General features: G+C 45.9%; 1 protein-coding gene across 8 annotated transcripts in view; it reads right to left on the bottom strand.

Annotated features, from left to right (window-relative positions):
• Scml4 (Scm polycomb group protein like 4) overlaps nucleotides 1-25,638 on the bottom strand; it is a 103,194-nt gene that overhangs the window by 4,903 nt on the left and 72,653 nt on the right. For 3 of the 8 annotated variants that reach the window (XM_058575238.1, XM_058575242.1, XM_046430452.2), the window contains 3 exons: nucleotides 24,788-24,823; nucleotides 11,464-11,754; nucleotides 1,268-1,413 (listed from right to left, as the gene is read on the bottom strand). In XM_058575238.1, the coding sequence (XP_058431221.1) occupies nucleotides 1,268-1,413; nucleotides 11,464-11,754; nucleotides 24,788-24,823 (473 nt within the window). Of the gene's footprint in view, nucleotides 1-1,267; nucleotides 1,414-11,463; nucleotides 11,755-18,971; nucleotides 19,161-19,197; nucleotides 21,682-24,787; nucleotides 24,824-25,638 lie in introns of those variants that run through there. The other 5 variants (XM_046430465.2, XM_046430474.2, XM_058575262.1 and 2 more) reach the window with 5 other exon arrangements.

The raw sequence follows: 25,638 nt of genomic DNA, 5'->3' as shown, positions 1-25,638 counted from the left end.
TGATTTTATGGCAGAATCATTAAGTAAAAATAAGGGTCAGGAGGGGAAAAATTATTACTGTAACAAACAGAATAATGCCCTCCTCTCCCTCTAAGATGTCTATATCCTAATTTATTCAATCTGTGAACATGTTAGGTGACATGGTGAAGGGAACTAAGGTTACGGGTGGGATGAAGTTGCCAATCAGCTGACTTTGAAGTAGGGAGTTCAGCCTGGATTCTGGGATGGGAGCAATGTAATTGCAAGGATCCTTAGAAGTGGAAGAGTGGGGCGCAGTGGATCACATGCCTGTGATCCCAGTGGCTTTGGAGGCTGAGGCAGGAGGATCGCAAGTTCAGAGCCAGCTTCAGCAACTTAGTAAGACACTTAGCAATGCAGCAAGACTCTGTCTCAAAATAAAATATAAAAAAGAGCTGGGGATGTGGCTCAGTGGTTAAGCACCCCTGGGTTCAATCCCTGGGATCAAAAAAAAGAAAAAAAAGAAATCAGAAGGACTGCTCGAGGCTGAGAAGGATTCAGCTTGATGTCACTGGCTTGAAAGACAATGTTAGGGGGATACAAAGGAAAGAGAGTGGATCTTGATGCCAGAAAAGGCAAGTAAATAGATGTTCCCTAGAACATCCAGAAAGGAACATTGCCCTGCCAACCCTACAGCTTAGCCCAGGGAGACCCAGGCCAGGCTCCTGACCTACGGAACTGTGAGATAAGAAACTTGGATTGTTTCAGCCACTCTATTTGTGGTAATTAGTTATGGTAACAATACAGAATTAACATGGTAAGTGTGGCAGATAAAATATTTTAATTCTTACCTTTTATTCATTTACCATCTTGACATAATTCAGAATTGCTGAAATAATTGTCACAATACTTGTTAACTGCGGTCTACCCATGAGCCGTACATCATGCTAAACACTTTATATGCATTTTCTCATTTAATCCTCAAAGCAGTTTAGGAACAGGCACTATTACAGTTCGCCTGGCGTATTGTAGGTGTGCTATAAATGACTGTTGAATGCACAGACAGATGGATGGAGAGGCAGGAAAATAGGCACTCCCGATGAAGCCCCAAATGAGAGAACAGATGGGACAAATATCCCTTAAAACAAAACCAAGTGGTTGTTCTGCTCTGAGAAGCCTGTGTTTGCAGCTGTCTCTCTCATCTCCGGCTCCCTCGAGGGTACCCCTCCAGCTTAGTCCAGACTCTCCAGCATCCTCTTTCTATGTCCCCAACACCCCACCGGTCCTGGCCAGGCCACCCCTTGCGTACGTGCTTTCGGAAGAGCTCCACGTGAGGCCCTAGAGCCTGCGGGTCGGCGTCTCTCACAAACCAGACCACATCCTCCACGGTCCAGGTGGAGGGGTTTCTGCTCCTTGGCCGTCTGGCATCCTGGGCATCAGGAGAAGGGCTCGAGGCTGAGTGGGATGAGCAGAGACGGGGAGACCGTGAGCCAGTAGGACTGAGGATTCAGCCCCTACCTGGGGCTGCCTGACCCCACCTGGCCTGGGAGGGGGTCCTCAGTGCCCTCCAGTCTCGAGTAGCTGCTCTGCCAGGAGCAGCGGGGCACAGGAAGCCAGCACTGCCCATCTATGCGAAAGCCCTCTGTGTGGCCTGGGGAGGAAGCACCAGAAAACGGCTTTCCTTCAACAAACAGGCTGACATTCTGACTCAAGTTAGAGTTTCCAAGACCCTTTCTGCTCAGTTCTCTCCGTGGGCCCCTATGACTGGTGATCAGGGGAAATGAGTCAAGATGAATGTCCAAAGTGGCCTCTGTAGGTCTGTGAGGTAAAAGGGCTTGGGGCCCTCTCAGCCACCTTTGGCTTCACACTGAGATGATCAAAACAGGGCAGAACTGAGGGACCTTTGGGGCCTGGTTCTTCATCTCTGTGGGTCAAATCTGAAAGTCTTGGAAGTCTTGACTGTGAGTGGTCTAGCCTTGTGAGCATATGCAGAAAGACAATGTCACTTCATTCACTGTCCCAGGGAAACACCCATTGCCCCCACTATTCTGCAAGGCTGTCAGAGCACCTTGAAAATCTCCACTACACTGTGAATTCCTTGGCCTAACCCTTTGCCTGGTCCATAGCTTATCCTTGAGAAATAGTAATGACACAGGTGAAGAAGGGAGGAAGACGGGAATGATTTCGATGCCTGGCAATATTTAAGGGTTGGCTTTGGGGGTTTATGTCCCAAATCAACTCATCCTCTTTCCCTAGAGCCACCTTCTTATCTCCCCCATTTCTGAAACCGCCTCCTGCTTCTTTGCCCCCTCCCACACTTAATTATTACAAACTCTTGGGAGGATACCTTCTATGCTAGTCTCTTCCATTCTCTGCCAAACCTTGGGTAAGAACCTCTTAGCAACCCCTGCAGTGATTTCCCAATGGGTCTCCACTTTCCTCAAGGTCAAGGCTATCTCCAGTTACAGTAATACAGTTTCTTGCTAGATGGAGGGGGAGAAGAGCTTTGGTGGCAGAAACATAGGGTTAGATCCTGGAGCTACTCCCTGATACTAATTTTTTGGCCATGATTCAATAATCAGATGTAAAATAGCAGCACTCTCCAGCTGGAGGAACAAGAGTGGGGGCTGAAAAGGGACAGGGCCAGCAGGTGCTCCAGGGAGGGAAGAGGTGCCCAGCCTACTCCCCTGCTTTCCTGAGCACCTCATCTGGGCACACCTGTTATGCCCAATGTCCCCTAGCCTCCCTTCTGCACTCTCAGCTGGTGCTTTGACTTGTCTCTAAGAGGCATTTGCCATCTCTCCTTCCCACTGATGTCCTACAGCCCTTGAAGCCCAGGTAACACCTGCTGTCTGGTGAACAATGTCACTCTCTTCCTGCTGTCTGAATGTCACCTGCCCCCTGACACTTCATCCTGAACCTTGACTTGTTCTTACCTTAGAATGCTTTCCACATTCTGCTATGTAGTACAATTATTTATGGGCTTTTCTAGAACCTCCAGTTAAATGTTACTTTCCTGAGGATTCCTTCCATTTATTCCACAGACATTTATGTCCCTGGTCCTCGGTGAAATGTTTAGTGAAAAACACAAATGTGATCTTTTTTTTTTCTTACAGTACTAGTATTGAACCCAGGAGTACATTGCCACTGACCTACACTCCTAACCCCTTTTATTTATTTATTATTATTTTTTAAAATTTTGAGACAGTGCCTAAGTTATTGAGGCTGGCTTCAAACTTGTGATCCTCCTGCCTCAGCCTCCCAAGTCGCTGGAGTTGCAGACATGCTCACTGTACCTGGCAGAGACCTTCTTATTACAGGTGTTAGACATTACTTTGACTCTACTGTGGATCTAAGTAGAGTAAGTATATTTGAAATGTGGGTTTGATAAATGTGAAATGAATCAACACACTTTGCAAAAACAGGTAATTTGTATACCAAAGCCTTGTAGTGGTGATCCTTAATCCTATTTTAAGGCTAGGAAAAGGTTGAGGCTCTGAACAATGAAGCAGCTTCCCTACAGAATAACTCTAAGTTAGAAGTTGAGAAGCATTTGCTTGTTTCTTTAATCTCAGGGTAAAGTGGTTTTCTTCTCTTTTTCCCTTCTCCTCTTACTACGCCTGAGAAGTGCCGGGTGCTCCATTAGTGCTGAGAAAAAAAAACAGCATCACATTTCTGAGTCTATCCTAAATACATAATGGTTTGGTTGAGAATTGGATTTACTTTGAGATTTTTCCTGCTTTTTCCTTGTTGGATCTGGAAGGGTCCCATAAGGTGGTTTGGCATGGGGCATATTGCTGGGAAACTGTTAATGTACCCCAGAGCCATCTGAATGCTGATGCATGCTTATTAAAGATGATTTCACTCCATTTAAAGACATCTGCACTCAACATGGGGACCAGAAATCACGGAAATCGCATTTGCCTTTGGAGCCCGCCCATCAGAGCACGGGCGTTAATCAGGGCGGTAATAGATGCTCTGACTACAAAGGCGGGAAGTCTTTAGTCCAAGAATGATTCTAGAGTGATCAGAGCAAAGGTCAAATCTAATTTCCTGTGTTTGACAGGAAGGGGGAGAAACCAGACCAATTAATAGCATCATCCCCAGGATCCTAGGGTCCTTTGAGCGAGGTCAGGGAGATGTTTCCCATCAGCCATAGTCGGCAGGCCAGGGAGAGGGGCTGGTTTGGCCTCAAGGAGGAGGTTCTCGGGGTGACTGGCTGTGTTAGTGGTATCTGGTGCCTGGTGCGGGCATTTTTTTCACTTTTCCAGGATGGAGCCACGGCAGCCAGGCTGGCGGGAGTGTTTCTAGGGGAGCCTGTTAGTCATACAAGGCAGAGAGCAGCAAGAAGCCTAAGTCACACCTTGGGAGTTGCTCCTGATCCAAAGCACATAAACTCGCTCTAGAAGGAAGAAAAATGGAACTTTCCAGCAGCAGGTTTGCAAAGCCTTTACCCAGCGCTCTGTGCTCAGAAAGAAAATAAATACACCGCCTCCCCTCCCCCCCTTCCAGCTGCTGCCAAGGTGTCAGGAAGACAGATGGGTCCAGTCCGACACAACCAGGGCAGGCAGATGTGCTGGGTGAACGGTAAGCGCGGTGGTAAGCCGCGATGGACTGAACAAATCTTGCTCCTCCGCGGACGGAGGCGAGCAAAGTGCGCGCTCGCTGCGCGCCTTATGGGACGGCAGCGTCCTCCAGCGCAGAGAACTGCGGGCTTGCGCGTGTCGCTGGGGGGGTGGGCTGCGGAGGCATGAAAAGTGAAACCCAGTGGTGAATGGATGCATAATTAAATCTTCTTGTTTCTAAAGCTGAACCCACAGTTAGCAGAAATGGAACAGCCGTGAGTCAGGATTTAAAAGCAGTCCCAGCCCCCTCCCCAGCACAGGTACTTGCACCATGTGTGTGAATCTCTCTCGTCTCGCACATTCCCACAGCACACACATAATTGCCTTTTGCTCATTCATAATTCAGAGGAAAATTTAGCTAACAATGGAGTCCTGCGGGAGAGTGGAATGAACAATGAGCCCAGAGTCAGAAATCTCTGCCACCCAGCGCCACGTGACCATCCCTGGGCTTCTCCGCTTGTAAGAAGGGTGCTTGGCAGGATCTCTATGGTCTCTCCCACCCATGGTGCTGGGTGATCCTTCGCACTACCAGCTGGTGACACTGAGGAAGTTTCTAGCCCCTTTCTGGCTCAGATCATTCTCTATGGGCCTCAGTTTCTTCATCTGTAAGTTGTGAATATCATTTGTGGCTTCTCAAGAGTGTTTTATGACTCGAGTGACTATGAGGCACAGCGCTGGAACCTGACAAGAAGCATCTTGAAGGGAGGTCCATGGTCTTCCATAGGACCCTTCCTCAGCTGCCCTTTCTCGGCTGTTACAAGCCCTAGTCGCTCCTTGGTCTCTGCAGCTGGAGCTGGTGGGAAGGGGCCAGGGTGGTGGAAGGGAAGGAGAGGGTGGATCTGTTCCCAGCATCTCTTAGTGACCTGGTTTCTGTACAGGGCAGCCTTCCTGGAACCAAGGCTGTGTAAAGTCTATGAGGTGCCCAGGCTAGCCCATAATCTAGGCAAAATCAGGTGGCTTGAAACAGTGTTGTTTTTCACTATTTCTGTTCTCTTATTTACAAGACACTGAGGTAAGAGACATAGGAAAGAGATTGGCCACTCCTTAGATTTTAAGCAGGTCTTTCTTTTAATCCTTCAAAACCAGCCACTCAACCAGTGGTGAGGACTGAGGCTGCCTCTAGAGAGGAGAGACCACAGCTCTCTGATGTTAGTTGAGCAGGGTGGGACTCTTTCTTAGCCACCAGCAACACTGCAACCCACTAGCAAGCAACATGACATCTGGGGGAGCCTCCAGCCACCCATCCTTCCCACTGCCCCCTCAGCTTGCAGCTGCTGCCCATTCTGACGGATGCCACTGTCACTTCTCTGAGGAGCCCTTCCTGACTCCCAAGACAAGGCTCCGTCACCCCCTTTCCATCTGATACTCACACATTTCCTTTACAGCAGTAATCCCAGTAGTGATGAAATTTGTGCAGTAATTTTGTTATCATCTGTCTGGCATTGCATACTCTGAACAGGGCCCAGTCTGCCTTGTTCACGGCTCTAACTTCAGACCTTAGAAGAGTCCCTGGCCTATGGTGCTCAATAAGTATTTGTTGCTAGGATGACCCAAAGCTCTCCGAGTCTTATTGCCTCAACTGTAGAAGCACCTGCCATCTTGGGCACTTGTGAGGATTAATTGGAATAATTTTGTAAAATATGGACTAGACAGAATTGAGAAAAAGCTCATTGGCATTCTTTTTCTCATATGTCACTCAAAAAGAAGACGATGATGACAACTAGTAAATTTGTCTTTCTAATTCCATGGCCATCAGGTCATACCTCCATTCCAGAAATATCTGGTCTACTATTACAGAGTAAAGCCCCATCTGTTTCACATGGACTCCCCAAATCTTCCAGCATGATTTCCCTCACAGTCCCTGCACAAATTCTTTTCTTTCTCCAGAATGAATGAGCCCTTCCCACCCTTTTGTCCACCACCCCCTCACATCAAGCACCCTCATTCTTCTCTTTCAAGCTGAATTGTTTCTGTTGCTAACTGTTGTGGTTTGGCTCTGGAATGTTCTCTAAAGTCTCATGTGTCAAAGGCTTGGTCCTCAGTAGCAGCAGTGTTGAGAAGTGGGGAATCTGGGAAATGATTGTCCTCTGAGGGCTCTGACCTCATCGAGGTATTCATCCACTGGTGGATTAATAATTGGATGACATTATTAGGAGATGGTGGAAATTGTAGGAGGGAGGGCCTAGCTGGAGGAAGCAGGTCACTGGGCTGTGCCCTGGAAGGGCAGACCTTATCCTTGACTGCTTCCTCTTGCTCTCTGCTTCTGGGCTGCCATGAGCTGAGCAGCTCTAATTGGCTACATTCTCTGCCTTGCTGTTCTCCCTCACCTCAGGCCCGAGCGATGGAGCCCACTGACTACAGACTGAAATCTCTGAAGCCATGAGCCAGAATAAATCTTTCTTCCAATAAGTTGATTTCCTCAGGTATTTGTCACAGCGATGAAGAGCTGACAAACATATTCACCCAATGCCATGGAAGCAAAACCCAACCCACAGGAAGCATTTGGGCTGTGATAACAATGTCAGATTTATTTTGTTTCTTGATTCTGAATCTTGGACCAAGTTGGGGCTGGGAATTCTATAGCATGTTCTGTTAAATAAAAAAGTCAGACAGCTTTTGCTATCTGAAACCTCTTTAGAGCTCTTAGTGATGGGATCTTGGCTAAGAGACAGGGAAGAGCTCCCAAAGATTCACCCGAGCCTCAGCATGTACCAGGGAAACATGCCCCATGCACATGCACCTTCGGAGCCCGCTGGCAGCAGAGGTAGGCAGATACATCAAGGCAGCGGGAGGCCGGGGTAAGTATTCACGAGAGAGGGAAGGAGGCTGAGAAATTTGTCATGTCATCGATACCCACCCTCCTGCCTGCAGCCTCATGCAGTTTTCTGGCTTCTGTGGTTTTAAACCATTTTGATTAGCACCATAGGGAGAAAATCCATTTCTAGGTTTCTTCCAGGGTTAAAGGACTTGGGTTAAACCTTCTGAAAGAGATATGGTTTCCTGATGCCTACTGAGTTCACTTGGGATGCAATTTCAGAGCGATGTTGAACAGTACTTGGAGCGAAAGAAAACCTTAATAGCCTCTGGAGGACACCCCTTAGGGGTCCAGGCTGAAGAGTAGGTGGGGTATGTGTGAGAAGACGGGTGGTAGTTTTCTGGTAGTTTCATTAAACTGCCACTTGATTCAACATGGTGGAATTTCTTGATTTCTGAACATTTTTAGTTATGCAAATTTTGTTCAAGCAAAGCACCCATAGAAACCTGCTCTGCAAATGTGAAGAGGCCCTGGTTAAAGAGAGGGGTAGGGGGCCTGGAGACCTGAATGCTCTTGTCCCTTCTTCTCCATCTTCTAGAATTTCAGAAGGAATCCTTGAAACCATCAGGCCAGTTCAAAGATTCCTGGGGCAGTTTTAAAAGACACAAAATTTGAAATCTGTTGAAGTCAGTGGCCCAACACTTGATTGACCTCTTCATCCCCACTAAGTTGGATATCATAAAATTAATTGCTTAATAAGAAAATATAAACATAATTGTCAATAAATCTTAAATAGTGTGTGGAAAATGGCTTATAGTAGGTGCCCAATAAATAGCCTCTAACAAGCCACGCTTTGCTGAGGTTCATAGGAATTAAAAAATGAATGAGAGACTTTGTGAAGCTGAGGGTCTGGTCCCTACCATGGGCAGGATAGAATATGAACTACACGTGATAAAACAAAGTGCCACGGGAGGAAAAATGGAGGAAATGAACATTTCTAATCAGGTGTTGCTGACACTGCCAGTTGCCTACCCAATATCTTTTCCCCATGTCTTCCTTTGTAATAGAATCTTCGATTTCCATCTGAATCATGGTTGCCTAGAATAGAAACCACACCTCCTAGCATCCCTTGCAGCTAGTGGCTCTGTAAGTTCTGGCCAATGAAATGTGAACAGAGTGCAAAGTGAATTTGGAGACTCTTGGCATTGCCCTCTGCCTCCCTCGCCCTGGCCCACTTTCTCCATCTCATTGCTGGGACTGTGTGGCTGAGTGGTTTTTTTCTGGTAGTTTCATTAGCTCCCTGCAGAAGGCCGTGCGTGGTTCAATGGAATCTTTGAGCGTGGAAGGGATATGAACCAGTGCCTCACAAAGTGTCCCTTCCACTGTTCCATCCAGGGGCAGCTTTATTCCCAGGAGGCTGGGTGGATTTGTGATTTTAAACATCCCACAGCCCCAGGAGCTCCCACTGATGGTGAACAACTCTGATGTCCAGGGTCTCAAGAAAGGATCTCGGTAATATTTCTAAGTTGCAAAAAGGACACACCTGTATTCAGGATGCAATTATGGGTTTGCAGGGTGGAAGGCGGCAGGAACTGGTGGGCTCTCTCTCTCCAATCTCACTAAGACCTTGAGAGAGAGAAGTCCTGAGCTTGTGGGGCTCTCCTGGATACAGATGGGGATCCCGTGGAGAGAGGGCATTCCAAGAGCCAGGTCCAGAGGGAGGGTAGGGCTTCTCCTCCAGTAGCTGCCTGTTGAGATTACTCAATCAGGGTCTAATTCCAGGAGAACAAATAGCTGGGAGATGGGGGGTGAGATGAAGAAGGAGGTCATCCCGGGCCCAACTAGAAGGAGGCACTGAGGGGCTGGGGGAAGGGGAGCTACTCTGAGACTTTTGAAGGAACCTGAATTCTCTGAATCCAGCGTTACCTGGTGGACTGAGATGGAGCCCACAATTCTTGAGGGAGTGACAGAAGTTTTCTCTAACCAAACTGTGCCTCCCTGTCATTGCTTGGAACTCTGCATTTATGACAAGGCCTGATATTTCATCAATGTGAGTGGCAGAGAGAGTACCTATCTCCTTTTTCAAGAAGTAGCAATACTCCAAGGATTAGGATCAATCCAATCAGCAGGGTGTCCTGTGATCACCATCTCAAGAAAGTGGGAATGGAGTTGAGGAGAAAAGGAGGAGAGAAGGAAACATTTAAAGGGCAGAGGGACACCAGAATGAGGGTTTTGACAATCAGGGGTACCATGAGGGCAGAGACTATGAACGTTTATTGAACGTCTCCTATGTGCCAAGCATTATGTCATCTCTAGGGACAAACCTATGGCTGCTCCTCATTCATTTTAAGATGGTGTTCCCCAGATCTTGTTCCCTTCTCTTGTTCTTACAAATTTTAGAAATGGAACATTGTCTCTCTCCTTTGGAAAATGGGGCTCTGCCCACTTAAATCTTCTGCCTGGCCCATGGCTCTGGGTGACACTATCAGGGAGTGGTCTGCAGGGGTCCTCTATGTCAAGAGCCCCCGTGGTAGAGGGTCTGTGCTCTGCCTCTCAGAACCACTCCTGCCCCCAGGGCACTGCTCACCTCTGTTTCTGCCAGGGCAGTCCTGTGCTGGGCTGTGCTAGTCCGGGGTGGGAGAGGTTCCTTGAGGGGAGGGCGTGGAGGATTTTGAATCATGCAAAGTGGCTCATGTGTGTGGCTCATGGCAGCCATTGGTGGAGTGATGCATGGCCAGAGGAGAAATGTGGCTGGCCACAAATGACAGCCACAAACCACACCTATGGGCAGCCGCAGAGGGGCAAGAGGAAGACTCCCCGCCTCCTTGGCCTGGGGCCTTCTTTCTTCTGCAGTTCTCAGCTGTAGAGTTGATGGCTGTGGTCTCTTGAGAGATTTGTTCAAGGGATCTATGGCCACTAAATTTATTGGCCTCTTACTGAGCCTAGGACTTGTACTAAATACACGTATGAATTTAATGAATCCTCCCAATAATTCTAAGAGGTAGGTGCTGCTATTATTATTATTCCAATTTTATAAATAAGGAAACTGAGGCACAGAGAAGACAGGAAGCAGCAGACCCAGGATTCCAGCCCAGCCTCTCTGACTTGTGTCCTTGAGATTATCCACCTGCTCTATGGCCGCTATTCGTTCATGAAATACTGAAGGCTGAAAATGATCTTGTGAAGCATCCATCAGAAGGGCCTCCGAGCTGTCCCTATAATCCTCTATCCCTCCAAGCACTTTGGCATATTGCATCTTTATTTTTTAATATTTTTCTTTAGTTGTAGATGGACACAGTGACTTTACTTATTTTTATGTGGTGCTGAGGATTGAACCCAGTGCCTCACATGTGCTAGGTGAGTGCTCTACCACTGAGCTACAGCCCCAGCCCAGCATATTACATTTTTTTAGCATATTGTATCTTAACAAGCTTTCTTCAGAAGGCACGACAGAGGTAGCAAAATAACTAGAATTGTAGGAATTTTGCTTAAGTCTGTTTCTGCCCACGTATGCAAGTGTCACCTACCATGAAAGAGACAATTCTTTACCAAAGTCTGATTCTTCTTTTTCCTGGGCACAGAGCTACAGCTCCCAGACTCCGTCACAGTTCATCGTGACAAAATGACCGGCTCTTGTCAATGGAAGTGAGCAGAAGTGATGTGCCTCCCTTCCAGGCTCCTCCCCCGGCTCTGCCCTCTCCACTCCCTTTGTCCCTGTTCATCCACTAGATGCCTGTGGCCTGCAGGTGGAGGGAATGGAAGAGACACCTAATGGACAGAGCCTGGGTCCCTGTCTTGAGAAGGACACAGCAACTAAGAACAGCCATCTTGGACTCTTGAACAAAAACCTTGATGGCCTTTGAGCCAGCGTATATTTTGGAGTCGATCTATTGCCACAGACAAGTCTGTCCTAAAACACCATTGTCTTTGCTGATAGTCAAAAGTTGAGACTGGTCACCTTTGAGAACAATAAAAATCCACCAAGGGGCTTCTGGAAACTTCTAATCTCTCAGTGGTCCCATGTACCAACAGCCATGTCCTCCTCCCTCCCCCGCCAGAATGTGTCCCCAGGTTAACAGCAGAGGAGGCAAAGCCAAAGGAAAGCCAGCGCATGCATTACATTACCACATCTGTTTCCTTCAAGAGAGGTCCCGTTTCTCTTGGGGCTGGAGGCTGGGGGCCTCAGTCCAGGTGCTGCGGGGCCTCCAGAGGACACAGGACTGGTATGGGGACCACTGGTGGTGGTGGCAGGGCCTCCCCCAAAATGGCCATCTCCAGAGTTCAGCCTCTTACAGTAGAGTGAGGAGGGGGTGGGCAAGGAGCCCCTGTGGCCAAAGGAAGAGGTGGAGGGGTCCATACTGTAGCGGTTCATGGCCACGGGGCTCACCAGGCACTCTTCGGTGGTGACCGTCTTGGCTGAGTGGGAAAGCAGCACAGAGAAGAGACATCAGAGCAGTTCAGGAAGCCACCTGAGCCTCGCTCCTGGCAAGCCCTGCCTGCCCTGGCAGCAGGGTCACCTCTATGTGCGAGGGTGGGAGAGGAGAAATGAACTCCACTGATTCATTCCAAATGGCACACTGTCAGCAGATGGAGACAGAGGCTTCGCCATTTAAAGCGTATTTTAGTAGCAAGTGGGAGATGTGTCCTTCGTGGTTACAGGGAAAAAGTTATTATCTTGGCTACTGATGACTTGGAAATAAAATCCAAACCAAAGCCTCTTGGCGTTACCCTCTGTCCCCGTTTCCTCCCATCTGGTAGTCTCTGCTGGCTGGTCACCTCTCCCTGCTCACTCCCCCTTGTCCATCACCACTGCCCCACTCCTGGGGTCAAGATTCCCAGGATAGATCAAACAGGAGTCACTGGGTCTCACAGTTGGGAGAATCAGCTTTGGCTGGGGTTGTGACATGGGTTAATAGTGCTTCCTCCCCAATGCTCAGATCTAATACATCAAGGACACAAATGCTGATTGGACAACCCAGGGTCTTCTTCAGACTCTGCTCATGAGAGCCAAAGAGCCAGTCTAATGTGCAGTGGGGTGGAGGACCTGAAGAGTCTGCGGACCCCAACATCCGTTCCCCAAGTCCATCAGGACTTTCCAATCCTTTAAAGCTCAATCTTGAAGTCTGCTAAACTGTCTGTGATCTATATCTGTGGCCCAAGTGATGATTTCTTTGTTTTTGTTTTTGTTTTTTAACAAAGTCTTGAGAAATAATGGAAATAGAAAGAGGAAGAAATTATTCTAGTTTCTCCCACCCCAGACAAAATCACATCTGTACAGCTTCATCAATAATTATCTGTATATTAAACATCATCAAAATAGATCTTAATATCCCCCCCAAAAAATGCAATCAGAAACAAAAAGACAACACTCCAAGATCAGCAACGGAGACACACATTGGGGCCACAAGATCCAAACGTCTTCTCCGTGTTTGGATTCCTCCCACAATGAAGGTATCGAAAAAATTAGAACTGGGAGAACTAGCAGAATTTCTCACAGTTGAGGAGACACATGGAACTGGACAGGAAATAAAACCCAGTACAGGGGGCGTGAGCTAAAGCAGTGCTTAGAGATAAAAATCATTGCTATAAATACATTTCAAAGCAAGACAGATCTCAAATGAATAATGTCTTAAGACCCTAGGAAAAAAGAGCAAATTAAAATTAAAGCAAGCAGTAAAAAAGGAAATAACAAAGATTTGAGCCAAAAGCCATTCAATAAAATAATGAAGCCAAAAGCAATTCCTCAAAAAGATCATTAGGATTAACAAATCTCTAGCTAAACTGACCCAAAAAAGGGGAGAAGACAGCAACTCAAATCACTAGAATCAGAAATGAAAAAGGAAATATTACTACCAATTTTAGACAAATAAAAATTATTAAGGGATACATGAATAACCATGTGTCAGTAAATTATGTAACTTAGGTGGAAGGGATTAACTATTGGAACTGACTCAAAAATAAAGACACAATCTGAGAAGACATACTGCAAATAAAGAGATTGGATTAGTAATAAAATGAAAACTTTCCACAAAGAATGTCCAAGCCCAAATGACTTTATAGGTGAATTCTATCAACATGGAAAGGAAAAAAACAATAATGCCAATTCTTCACAAATTCTTCCAAAAAGTGAAAGAGGAAAGAATAACTTTCTAACCAATTCTATGAAGCCAGTGTTACCCGGATGCCAAAACCAGATGGACATCCTAAGAAAACTATAGACCAACATTTTATTTATGTGGATAAGGAAATCCTCAAAAGAAAATATTAGCAAAATGGAACCCAGCCACATATAAAAAGATTTATTTATATACCTTGACCAAGAAGGATTTGTCCTAGGAATGCAATGTTGATTAACATCCCCAAGTAATGTTACAAGCCATTTCAACAGAAGAACCGAAACAACCCAAAGACTACTCGATCATCCCAAGAGATACAGAAAAATATTTGACAAAATCCAAAATGCTTTCATGATAAAAATCACTCAACAAACCAGGGAACTTCCTCAACCTAACAAAGGGTATCTGCAAAACCCTGTAGCTGACATCATAGTTAATGGTGAAAGAATGAATGCTGTCCCCCTAAGAGTGGGAACAAGCCAAGGATGACCATTCTTGCCACTTTTATTAATATCATTCTGGAGGTTCCAGCCAGGAAAATTGGGTAAGAAAGAGAAAATAAAGGCTTCCTGATCGCTATGAAAAAGTAAAAGTATCTCTTATATGTACCAAATGCTAAGGAATCTAATTAAAAATTATTGGAACTAACACATCAGTTCAACAAGATCGCAGAAAACAAAATCAATTGTATTTCTATACACTTTCATCGAACAATATGAAAATGAAATCATTTAATATGTGTTCTTTCATGGCTGGCTTCTTTCACTTAGCATAGTGTTCCAGGTTCATTCACACTGTAGCAGGTGTCAGTAACTAATTCCTGTTAGTGCCCAAGTAATATTCCTTTGTATAGAATGTCACATTTCCCCCCCCCCCCATTCATTAGTTGATAGCCATTTGAGTTGTTTCCACTTTTTGGCTAATATGAATAATACTGTCATAAATATTCATATACTGGTTTTTGTATAGACACTTCTTTGCATTTCTTTAGAGTGTATACCTAGGAATGCAATTGCTTGATCATATGGTGATTCTACCTCATGATTCGATTTATATGGAATGTCCAGGATAGGCAATCTATAGAGACAAAAAGGAGATTAGTGTTGCTTAGGGATTGAGGTTAGGGTGTAGGGCGCATAGCTAAAGAGTATATGGCTTCTTTTTAAGGTAATAAAAATGCTCTCTAGTTGACTTGGCTGATGACTACCTATCTCTATGAATATGGCAAAAGCCATTCAATTGTATTTTTAAAATTTTTTTTAATTGTAGTTGAACAGAATGACTTATTTTTATTTATTTATTTATTTATCGAACCCAGGGCCTCACACATGCTAGGCAAGAGCTCTACTGCTGAGCTACAACCCCAGCCCCCTGAATTGTATTCTTAAGTGGGAAAGTTGTGTGAATTACATTTCAAAAAGCTATTAAAAAAAAAAAAAGATGTTGTCAGGAGCCCAGTGCTTCATGGACTGCAGGCTCTGAATACTATCCCAAGAGAATGGGACAGCATTTTGGGGGCACTAGGACCCAGTGAGGTGAAAGCTTAAGGGTGTATGCTAGTGGTGCATCTAGTAAAGTGCTGCAGGATATCTTTGGAGACCTGGAACTCTGCACTTCTGTCTTGATGGCCTCTCCTGAATCTCCTCTCTTTGGGTCCTAAGCCATCAGAATGAATGGGTCCTAAGCCATCAGTATCCTAAAAAAGAACTGGCTATGGAGCCATATACCAAGCTGCTTCTGGAATGAATTGACAGGAAGGGAAACTGATGTTATTGAGCACATACTATAGGCCAGCACCATTCTAAAGCTAGCAAGCAGTGAGGCTGTCCTTAAGTTTCCTTCCTTATGAAGTTCTCATAATCTGGGACACCAATCCTTCCCAGGTTCCATATGGCAGATGGTTTGGTACAAGTGAGGAAGCACAGCAATGTCTGGCATGGTACTTGGCCTAGAGGGGGGCTTGAGAAATATTTACTGAGTAAACATTTGGGTCCGTGTTAACAGTCAGCCTACCCTTACACAGAAGACGCATTGAAATTTGTATTGTAAGGGGCTTACCTACAAATTCTTCATGTAGACTTGTGATAAACAATGAAAAAAGATTTACCAAAAACACTTTCAGTTTATTTAACATTTTAAGTCTGTATTAAATATGCCTACATAATTCTGAGAATTCAAGTTAGAGATTGCGGATAATTCAGCACTATGGTTGGAAAATACAGATGCAGATGGAAGGGCATTCTCCTATGACAAAATGTGGGAATGGGGAGCGTAGGAACATGCACTTATTGGTTTAAAAACTGCTGAGCCAAAGGTAATAAAAGCCAGTCAATTTGGGCTACAATCCGAAAGGACTCATCACAAGATAAAACCAACCCCAGAGAGCATCCAGCAATAGCCCTCCACCGGGCAAAGTATGCCCAGGTGTACAACTAGGAGACCAATCACCACGCCCCAGACTCTGGCTCCGGGATAGACAGGTATGAACAGCCAGCTCAGATGCACAGACATGATGGCTTTCAGAATGGATCCCTTCAAACCTGGCTCACACAGCACCTTCTCACACTGATAAAGAGGAGCACTAACCTCTTTTAATGTCATAACCTCTAATTACGTCATAACTGAGTGTGAACGTGACTGATCTGGGGCGGGGTCACGGAGCACCCAGCCCGGCGCTCCCCCAAGTGTTAGCGCCTCCCACTGGTGGGTCAGTGTACGGACCTTAGGTAGAACAGCGGGTCGGCATTTCCTAGGGCTGCAGAAATCGCGACCAAGCGGGTGGCTTTAAACAACAGAGGTTTGCTCTCACAGTTCTGGAGGCCACACGTCTGAAATCAAAAGGGCAGCGACCTCTAGAGGTTCTAGGATCCTCCTTGCCTCCATCTGGCCTCTGGAGATCTCCCCCAGTCCTCAGGGTCTATCTGCATACCAGTCTCTGCCTCCCTCCTGTGTTCTCCCCGGGCTTTATGTCTGTCTCCAAATTTTCCTCTTTTAAAGACCCCAGTCTTTGGAGTAAAGCCCACCCTAATCCAGCATGACCTCAACTTGGTGACATCTGCAAAGACCGTATTTCCATGTAAGTCCCCATATGCAGGGATTAAGATTTAAACTGGGGGTTAAGATTTAAACATCCATCCTTTTGTAGAATAAAATTTGAACTTTCACAACAGGTAAATGTTATTTTTGATAGTTGTGTATTTTAATGTCTATCAATAAAATGTAAAGAGCACATCAGACCAATGTCTTTTTTTAAAAAAAAATATTTGTTTATTTTTATAGTTGTAGATGGACATAATACCTTTATTTTATTTATTTATTCATTTTTTTATGTGGTGCTTGAGGATTGAACCCAGGGCCTCACATGGGCCTACCACTGAGCCCACTCCCCCAGCCCCATCAAACCAATTTCACTGATACAATATGTTTCATTGCTTGAGCCGAATAAAGGCTTAAATTAAAAGAATAAATCAATTGAAAGAAATGTCTTAACATTGCTAAAGGTGTCACTCAAAGCTAGTAAAAATTGTGAAGGTGGCTTGTTAACATTTGAAACACACTGAGCTGAATCCAGTCTTTCTTTTCAGGCAAGGGTGTTGTCTACAGAGTAAAACAAGGACAACAACTGAGCCCCTTAGTTAAAAGCTCCCCAAAAGAGATGTTATCTCCCACTCAAGCCATTGGGCTACAAATCTTACAGCACGGTGGAAAAGTTCTTCTTTATATCTAACTCCAATCCCTCTTGATTCAATTTAAAAGATGAGTGCTGTATACATACCCTCTATGTTGTACAAAACTCACTGTCACTTAACATACAGGTAGATGAATTATAGGTATGCAGAACCTCTAGTAGCTTAAGAATTTAATTGAACTGGGACATATTTATAATCTAAATTCACTATTAAAAGTTGGTTTTGTTTTTTGTTTGAAAGGAGCAAATCTGTATTTGGAAAGAACCACACTTTTCAAGCAGTTCTGTGGTTGACTGGAGACTGAACACCAGATGGGGCCAACAGACCTGGAATCATCCAGCACCAGCACCCGTGGAGAATCCAAATTCCACACACAGGCTCCACAAAAACCACAGGGCTGACAGGTCAGGATGTTCATGGTCATTTCCTCCCAGATCCTTACAAGACCCTCTCATCTGAAATAAGCTGTGCTATGTCCCTGGCACCTCTTCCCCTGGAAGGAAAATGCTGGCTGAGCAAGGCAGGGTCAGCGGGAGCCTTTCTCTTGCAATCCCTGCATCATCCAGAAGACTAAGAATGCCGCCTACAAAGCATCCCATCTTTCCTCCAGGAATAAAAGAAGCAAGGAAGAATCTGCCTTTTGCATGATCACAAGAGAGAGCATGCTTAAATATACATCACACAAGTGTCCCCGTGCACAGAAATCCGCCACATTTCAGGGCGCAGTGTCTTGAGAACCTTTGGGAGAGCCTGGCCTTTCTTTGTCATCATTGCTCACCGGTGGACTGCTCTGTGTAAAGTGTGCCTATCCGCGAGGCCAAAGAGCACTCACGGCACTTCAAACCCACCGGAGCCTCCTGGGACACCCGTGTGCTCAAAAGTCACAACCTCCCTGTTTGGGGAACAGGGTTCCAGGGTTTCTGTAGTGGGGTGTCCCCCCTGCCTCCCTCCCCCTGCAATGTCCCGGGTAGAAAGTGGGGATGGACCTCCCAGGAATGGAGGTCTGTTTTGCTGGCTGGAGAGTGGGGGTGGCCCACATGGATGCAGGGAACTTCCAAAGGGTTAAAGGGCAGGAAGGAGAAAACCAAGGGCAGAGAGAGTGGAAGTCCCCAAGCTGGGAGAGAATGTCCCCAGCATATAAACCTCCAGCCCTCCAGACCAAGCTCAACTCCTCTTCACAATTGGCACCCAGAGGGCCTGCAGTTGGGGCTCAGTGGCAGAGCGCTTGCCTAGCACATGTGAGGCACTGGGTCTGATCCCCAGCACCACATTAAAAAAGAAAAGAGAAACTAAATCAACAAAATAAATAAAGGTAGCAGTCAGCATGCAGACTTGACCACTCACACGGAAGGGAGCCGTCATTTAAAAAATTAAACTGGCACTTTGCTTTTATTCTCTAATCAAGTGAAGCCCTAAAATGGAATAATATCACCAATTGCAAAATTATTCTCCCATCATACTATTTTAGCCAGTCATCACCAAAACATTCCAGAGTCTTCAACACTATTCTTCCCCATTTCTAACGAGTTCCCTCTTTCTCTCACTCACACACTCCTCCCCCTCCCCCACTGACCTCCCCCTTCAGTCATAATTCCCCAGTCGAGGGGGAAGCTGCGCAGAGCAACCCCTCCTCCTGTGGCCATCACTGCCACTTCCCCCAGGCCAGGAGCCCTGCCCTTCCCAGGATCGATGGCCTGACCCTTAGCAGGGCTGCTCAACCCAGCCAGCCCACGGCCCGCCCAGACTCTCTGGTCTGTTTCCAGAGGGCTCCTCGTGTGAACCAGGGGTGGTGGCAGTGACAGCACAGACCCCCAGCCCTGAAGCCCACCTTAGAAAAGGCAGCAAAACGGTTGGCAGATTCCAAGAGCTGTGAGTAACTATCACCAGATGCTAGCCAGGTGCCACCACCTAGAGAGCACAGCCCCGGAGGTTCCTGGGCACAGGACAGGGGACCTGCAAGGAGAGAAGCAAACAGAGGCAAGGGCAGGAGGAAGCAGGTGTCCTGGAGCCACACCTCTTCCACTCAGCCCACAAGCAGGTGCCTCCATTCCTACCTGGGCGCTCCTGTCCCTGCCACCAGGCAGCCTCAGCCACACTCCTCTGGCGACTGCTGGTTCCCAGCACCCGCTTGGAGCTGCGGGGCCTTCTGCTATGGACCTCGAGGGGACTTCTTGGTGGCAGAAGCCAGATTTCCTCCTTCCTGGTGCAGCCTCTGGCTGAGGCTCTGTTGGAGGCTCTGATTTTCTTTTCCCGGGCTCAGTCCCGCCCCTTGTTTGTGCAGATAAGCGCCTCTTTTTTTTTTCCCCCTTAGGGCCCTCTGTGGCCTCTTGGCCCAGCCTTCCTGGTTCAAAGGGCACCCAGCCACACAACCAAGAGGCTGAGCATTTCATTCGCCTCAATTAAATTTTCCATTAACTTGGTCTCTGGCCAGTATAGATTTTCTCTTAGAGCTTGTCTCTAGCTCAGATGGCTCAGCCTTAGGATCAGCCTTGACCCCCTCTGGTCCACTTAAGTACATTTGTACCTTTTCTTCCCTAATGAGATGCACAGAAACCAATCATAATTTTCACTCCTGACACCTGAACTTCTTTCATCCTCCCGGATGTTTCTGGTTTACATAAGACTTTATTCTAAGCTGTAGATTGATTTTTTCCCCCTTTGAAAATGTGAAACAAAGGCAATTTTGAGTTGGCTGTTTGGAATAACAAATGCACTTTCAGTGTCAAGAGGAGAGCAGGGTCCACGGCCACCTTCCCTGTCATCTTGCAGCTTTGCCAAGCCTCTACCCCAAGGCTCACAGGAACTCCAAAGAAGCAGGGGAAGGCAAACGTGGGTGGGACCCCCCCACACACAGTTGGCTCTGTTTCCTAAACAGCCCCCATGCTTTGGAGTCTTTTATAAACTTTGGGAAAATTGAAAGTGGTCCTTAGGAAACTGTTCGAGTCCCTGAAATAGAAGACACCTTACAAGTTTCAGCTCTAAATGGACATCCTGACTTTGAGGAAACCTCACAGTACTTCTGTACAGTAGTCCCCCTTATCTGGGAGACATCCATTCCAAGATCCATATGGATCCTGAAACCACAGACAGTGCCATGTGCCGTACATACTGTTTTCCTGATAAGTACATACCCATGATAAATTTTAATTTATAAGTTAGGCACAGTAAGAGATTAACAACAGGGCTGGGGCTGGGGCTCAGTGGTAGAGCACTTGCCTGGCATGTGTGAGGCACTGGGTTCGATTCCCAGCACCACATATAAATAAATAAAAGTCTACCAATATCTAAAAGAAATTAATAAAAAAGAGATTAACAGCAATAATAAAGATAGAATAATAAGCTAATATAATAACATATTGGAATGAAGGCTATTGGAATGTGGTTTTCCTCTTTCTCATCTCCCTCTCAAAATTGTATTGTACTGTACTCACCCTTCTTGTGCTGATGTGACAGGATAAAATCATACATGACGAGATGAAGTGAGGTGAATGACACTGGCATTGTGGTATACCATAAGGCTACTACTTAATGGTTTGAACCCAGCACCACAATACTATACTACTGTTCTGAAAACTCAGATGGCTACTAAGTGCCTAATGGGCAGGTAGCATATACAGTGTGGATACGCTAGACAGAGATGATTTACCTCCCAGGTGGGACAGAGTGGGACAGTGTGACATTTCATCATTCTACTCAGATTGTTGCACAATTTACGACTTGGCCTCTTTTACAGGCTCTTTTTCCTCCTCCACACTCCTTCATACAAGGAGCTCTCACAAGTAGAAAGCACACTGGACGTTCACTAACATCCTCATTCTGCTCCTGGAGTCTTGGGTGTTTGCATCTTTAATATACAAAATGAGGGCTGGAGTTGTGGCTCAGTGGTAGAGCATTTGCTTGGCATGTGTGAGGCCCTGGGTTGAATCCTCAGCACCACATATAAATAAATAATAAAAAAGATCCATTTACAACAAAAAAAATATTTTTAAAAAATATACAAAATTATTTTACATGATATGTTGGAAAAGAAGAATATTTTGTCTTTTTGTTCTATTTGACTCTTGATACTTTCTATGTTATCAAGGTAGTCAACATGATTCAATATCATATGCTCTATCTCATATTTAGGAGCCTTGAGCAATTAAAATATCTTAATTGGAACTGTCATTCATTCATTAAACTATGAGTACTGAGTAAATAACTTCCTTGATCTCTAAGATTGTAACCTTAGCCTTTTACAATGAAGTGGGATCCAATAAATTATTGGATATAGTAAAAATATGTTTCAAATTCTACAAAGCTCAGGCTTTCCTCTGGAGGTCCTTAAAAAAAGAGAGGGATTGTTGACAGGTACAGTGACTCACATCTGTAATTTCAGTGGCTCGGAGTCTGAGGCAGGAGTATTATGAGTTCAAAGCCAGCCTCAGCAAAAGCGAGGCACTAAGTAACTCAATGAGACCCTGTCTCTAAATAAATTCAAAATAGGACAGGGGATGTGGCTCAGTGGTTAAGCATCCCTGGGTTCAATCCCTGGTACCAAAATGAAAAAAAAAAAAAAAAAAAAAGTTCAAAGCCAGCTGCAGCAACTTACTGAGACTCTAAGCAACTTAACAAGGCCCTGTCTCAGAATAAAATAAAGGGCTGGCTCAGTAGTGAGTGAGAGAGAGGGAGAGAGAGACAGAGAGAGAGAGAGAGAGAGAGAGAGAGAGAGAGAGAGAGAGATTGTGTTTTTCCCTTTTAGCTCAATGTTTTGACATACGTACAGACATCATAATTTATTGAAAGATATGGTTGAACACACAACTGATGGCTTTCCCCAGTGCATGTGGGAGCACTAGGACTTGACCCTCCATGCGAGCACACCCCGATTCCACCCCTCTATTCCACATTCTGAGGACCCTGGGCTTCTGCTGGTCCTGGGTGTCAGAAAATAAATGAAGGCTTTGGTATTTGCTGCAGGACTTGTGCACTCTTCTTTAACCTTTCCATCAAAACCTTCTGCAAGGATTCTTAAGACCTGAACTTGCCACTGACAATTTATTCTCCTTTGCAAATGACCCCCTTTCCACTGCTCAGCTGGAGATCCAGAGAGCTCATTTTGTCTGTGTGGCCCCTGGCTGTGACAGAAAGAACAAAGCTCCGCCCCAATGTCCCAGTCCTGTGGCTCACACTGCAAGACCAGCAGCTGCAAGGGGACCTGGACTAAAATGCCTTCCATCACTTCTATTCTTTCTTCTTCCAGGAGAGCCTGTTTCAGTTCCTCCCCTACCCCAAATATTTATGGTGGCAAAATATATGAAACATCAAATTTACCACCTTAACCAATTTTATTTATTTTACCAATCATACCACTAATGGGAGCAAAACAACATAACCTCTGCCACTTCACCCAAAAGCCCATGTTGACTTTTTTGTTACTGCTGTTTTGGTACCAAGGATTGAACCCAGAGGCGCTTAGCCACTGAGCCATATCCCCAGCCTGTTTATTTTTTTGATTTTTTAAAAATTTGAGACAGAGTCTCACTAAGTTGCTCAGGGGTCTCATAAGTCACTGAGGCTGGCTTTGAACTTTCAATCTTCCTGCCTCAGCCTCCCCTCAAGCTGCTGGGACTACAGGCATATGCCACTATGCCTGGCCTGTGTTGATTATTTTTAAAAGTGCTGTTCAGTGGTATTAATGACATTCCTAACGTTATGCACTCATCACCTCTGTCTATGCCCAGAACTCTTTTCATCTTGTAAAACAGAAACTCTGTGCCCATGAGTCAACAACTTCCCCTTCACTTCTTTCTTCCTGCTCTGCCATTTCTTATAATATTTAAAATACCAGGTTCAACAGGGCCTCATGCCTGGTGGGGTGGGGTTTTAAAGATGATAAAGTTCTCCAGGTGGTTGGATGCTGTCTCTGCCTGCCTGTGACCAGTGTTGCCGTGGCACAAAGGTGAACCCAGAAGGAGGAGAGAGAATGCACCTCTCTGGAGTGAGGTTTCCACTGCAGCTTCACTGAAGGGGACTGGGATTTGGTTTGTTCCCTGACCTCTTTGCTAGAGGTGACCCAGGTGAAATCCACTTGGTGCAGTCAGCCTTCTGAGATGGGAAACAGGGTGCACCCCTCCCAACCAGTGTTGGGCAATGCTTACAGGTAGCATTGGGAGGACAAGCAAAGGACCAGGAGAGAAGACCTGCATGCAGTCTCCTCCCGAGGCTGCCCTCCCATGTGGCTCTGAGCAAGTGGCCTGGTCTCTGTGCATCTCATTGCATTAAATAAATGTCCACAACTGGCTAGATGGATGGATCTGTAATGGCACTCACGCCACTTGACATACTCTATCCCCTTTTAGAAATAAGCAATCTTTTAGAAAGATAGATGTCCTCCATGTGGTCACTCTCTGTAGAGCTATTATATTAGACAAATCTGTCACTGAGCAGGGAAGCGGATTTGCTTTCTAAATGTCGTGTGTACAGGTTCAGCCATAACGGAACATACCGTGAGGGTCTGTTACTCTAGTACTTCCTGGTGCCAGGATCAAAGACCACAGCCAAGGAAGAAAAGAGCAAGTCTGGGGAGTAAATGACCCTCCTCATCAACCTCCTACCATCTGTGCATCAAAGAAGCCACTCAACAAGAAGTAAACAATTTGTTTATATCATGCTAAGCCTTCAAAAGACAGGAAACCCGCTACTCAATTAGATCTTGCAGAAGGGTTCAGCTCTCACAGTTGTGGTTTCTATAGAAGTTTGTTCTGCTATATTGCATAGAATGCAAGCTAGTAAATATTCGTATGTATTTGTTCTGTTACAGGCTCTGCTGTGGACGGGTGGCCCTGCCCCCAGTTCTATCTTGCAGGGGAGGTGAGCTCTGGACCTAGGGTCCTACAATATAAGCTAAAGTCAAATACCGTCATGGATGTGGAAAGAAGGGCCTGGGAGATTAGATGGGCATCTTCTCAGGGCTGGAAGAGACTTAAGGGTACCAGACCCCCTGTTGCAGTTTGCCAGGCCACACTGAGAAATTTGTCTGTCATTCTTTCTTAGTTTCACCTTCCTTCCTGGATCTACGCATCTCTTTCTCACCTGGATTTGTAGCTGTGCCACCTCCACCCAACCACTCTGTCCCTCGCGCCTCTCTCTTCTTCTCTAGACCATGGAATGTCTCCACTGGACATCAGAATCATCTTCAGCAGCAACATTTGTACCAAAAAGGAAGCATCTTAATGTGGATAGACTGAAAGAAAATTCCCTATGTGAGCTGGGCTCTGCCAGCCCACACTTGATCACTCAGAGTGTGGCCCCAACCAGCAGAACCTGTTAGAAGCAGGTGCTCAGGCCCCACCCCAGTCTGCTAGCCAGAATCTCGGCATTTTCTTAAGAAGTCCAGGTGGTTCCCATGCACATTCAAGTTTGCAAAGCAACTAAAGGATATTTATTCCTGCAACTTTTTTTTTTCAATACCCAAACATAAAAGAACATTTTCCCCAGGATCATTTCATGACTTCTGACCAATGTTACCGGATCATCTTTCTGCCTCCATCTCCTGATGTATCCAGAGGCTGCTCTACTTCCTAAAGCACTAGCCATGTTTAGACAGTTAATGGAATTGGAGGGATAGGCCCGCAATTCCTGATTCAAGCCAAGAACACTAACCTCTTGCAGCTGGGTGGTCTTGAAACCTGGATTTCCCTGGAAATAGAAAAAAGGTTCTTTTAAAAAAATATTTATTTTTTAGTTGTAGTTGGACACAATGCCTTTATTTATTTATTTATTTTTATGTGATGCTGAGGATTGAACCCAGGGCCCCACACATGCTAGGTGAGCGCTCTACTGATGAGCCACAACCCCAGCCCAGGAAAAAGATTTTTGGAGAGAGAAGATATATTTCAAAAGTCTGAGGAAGATATTTGTAAGAAGCCCTGCCTCTGCTCCCAGGAAGTTTTTTTCAAGGGAGAAAACTGGTGTCCTTCCCTTTACCTCTGTAAGGCCCCTTGCTGGGACTCCTGGGGTCCCTGTTCTTCCTGCTGCCTAGGGCTGTCCTCTGCCATGACTCCAGCCCATGACTCTCAGCCTGGAAATGACCAGAGGAGACATCGTGTTCCTACTTCTCTGGGTTGTCAAAGTGCCTCTAGTGGCCTTCATAGGTGAATATGTGCATATATTTGTCACCAGTAATGAGGACCTTCCACCCAAGATGCCCCTTCTACTTCTGAGTGGCTTTGACTTTTCAGAACTCTTTTATGATGTCAACCCCACCTGACTCTTTGAGGGGATTGATTTCACAGAGCTCTTCCTGGTTATTTAACTGTCAAGTTCTGTACCTGGGGAGTGTTGCTTAAATCCACACCTCTGGAATTTCAGTGTGTCTTCAAAACAGCTGGGGGTCTGCTGTCAAAGTCCTGGAGGGCTGCTGAGCTCTGCCATCCTCAGGGGACCAGAGTTTGAGTGGCAAGACCTCACTTCTGCTTTTCAGCCACAAAGAACAAAGTGCACATGACCTGCTA

This window comes from Marmota monax, unplaced genomic scaffold, assembly GCF_021218885.2.
Source record: "Marmota monax isolate L192 unplaced genomic scaffold, Marmota_monax_Labrador192_F-V1.1 WCK01_AAM20220418_F8-fsc00013, whole genome shotgun sequence".
In the NCBI taxonomy this organism is placed as follows: Eukaryota; Metazoa; Chordata; class Mammalia; order Rodentia; family Sciuridae; genus Marmota; species Marmota monax.
The sequence above is the reverse complement of the archived record's forward strand: the minus strand, read 5'-3'. Positions and strand labels throughout refer to the sequence as shown.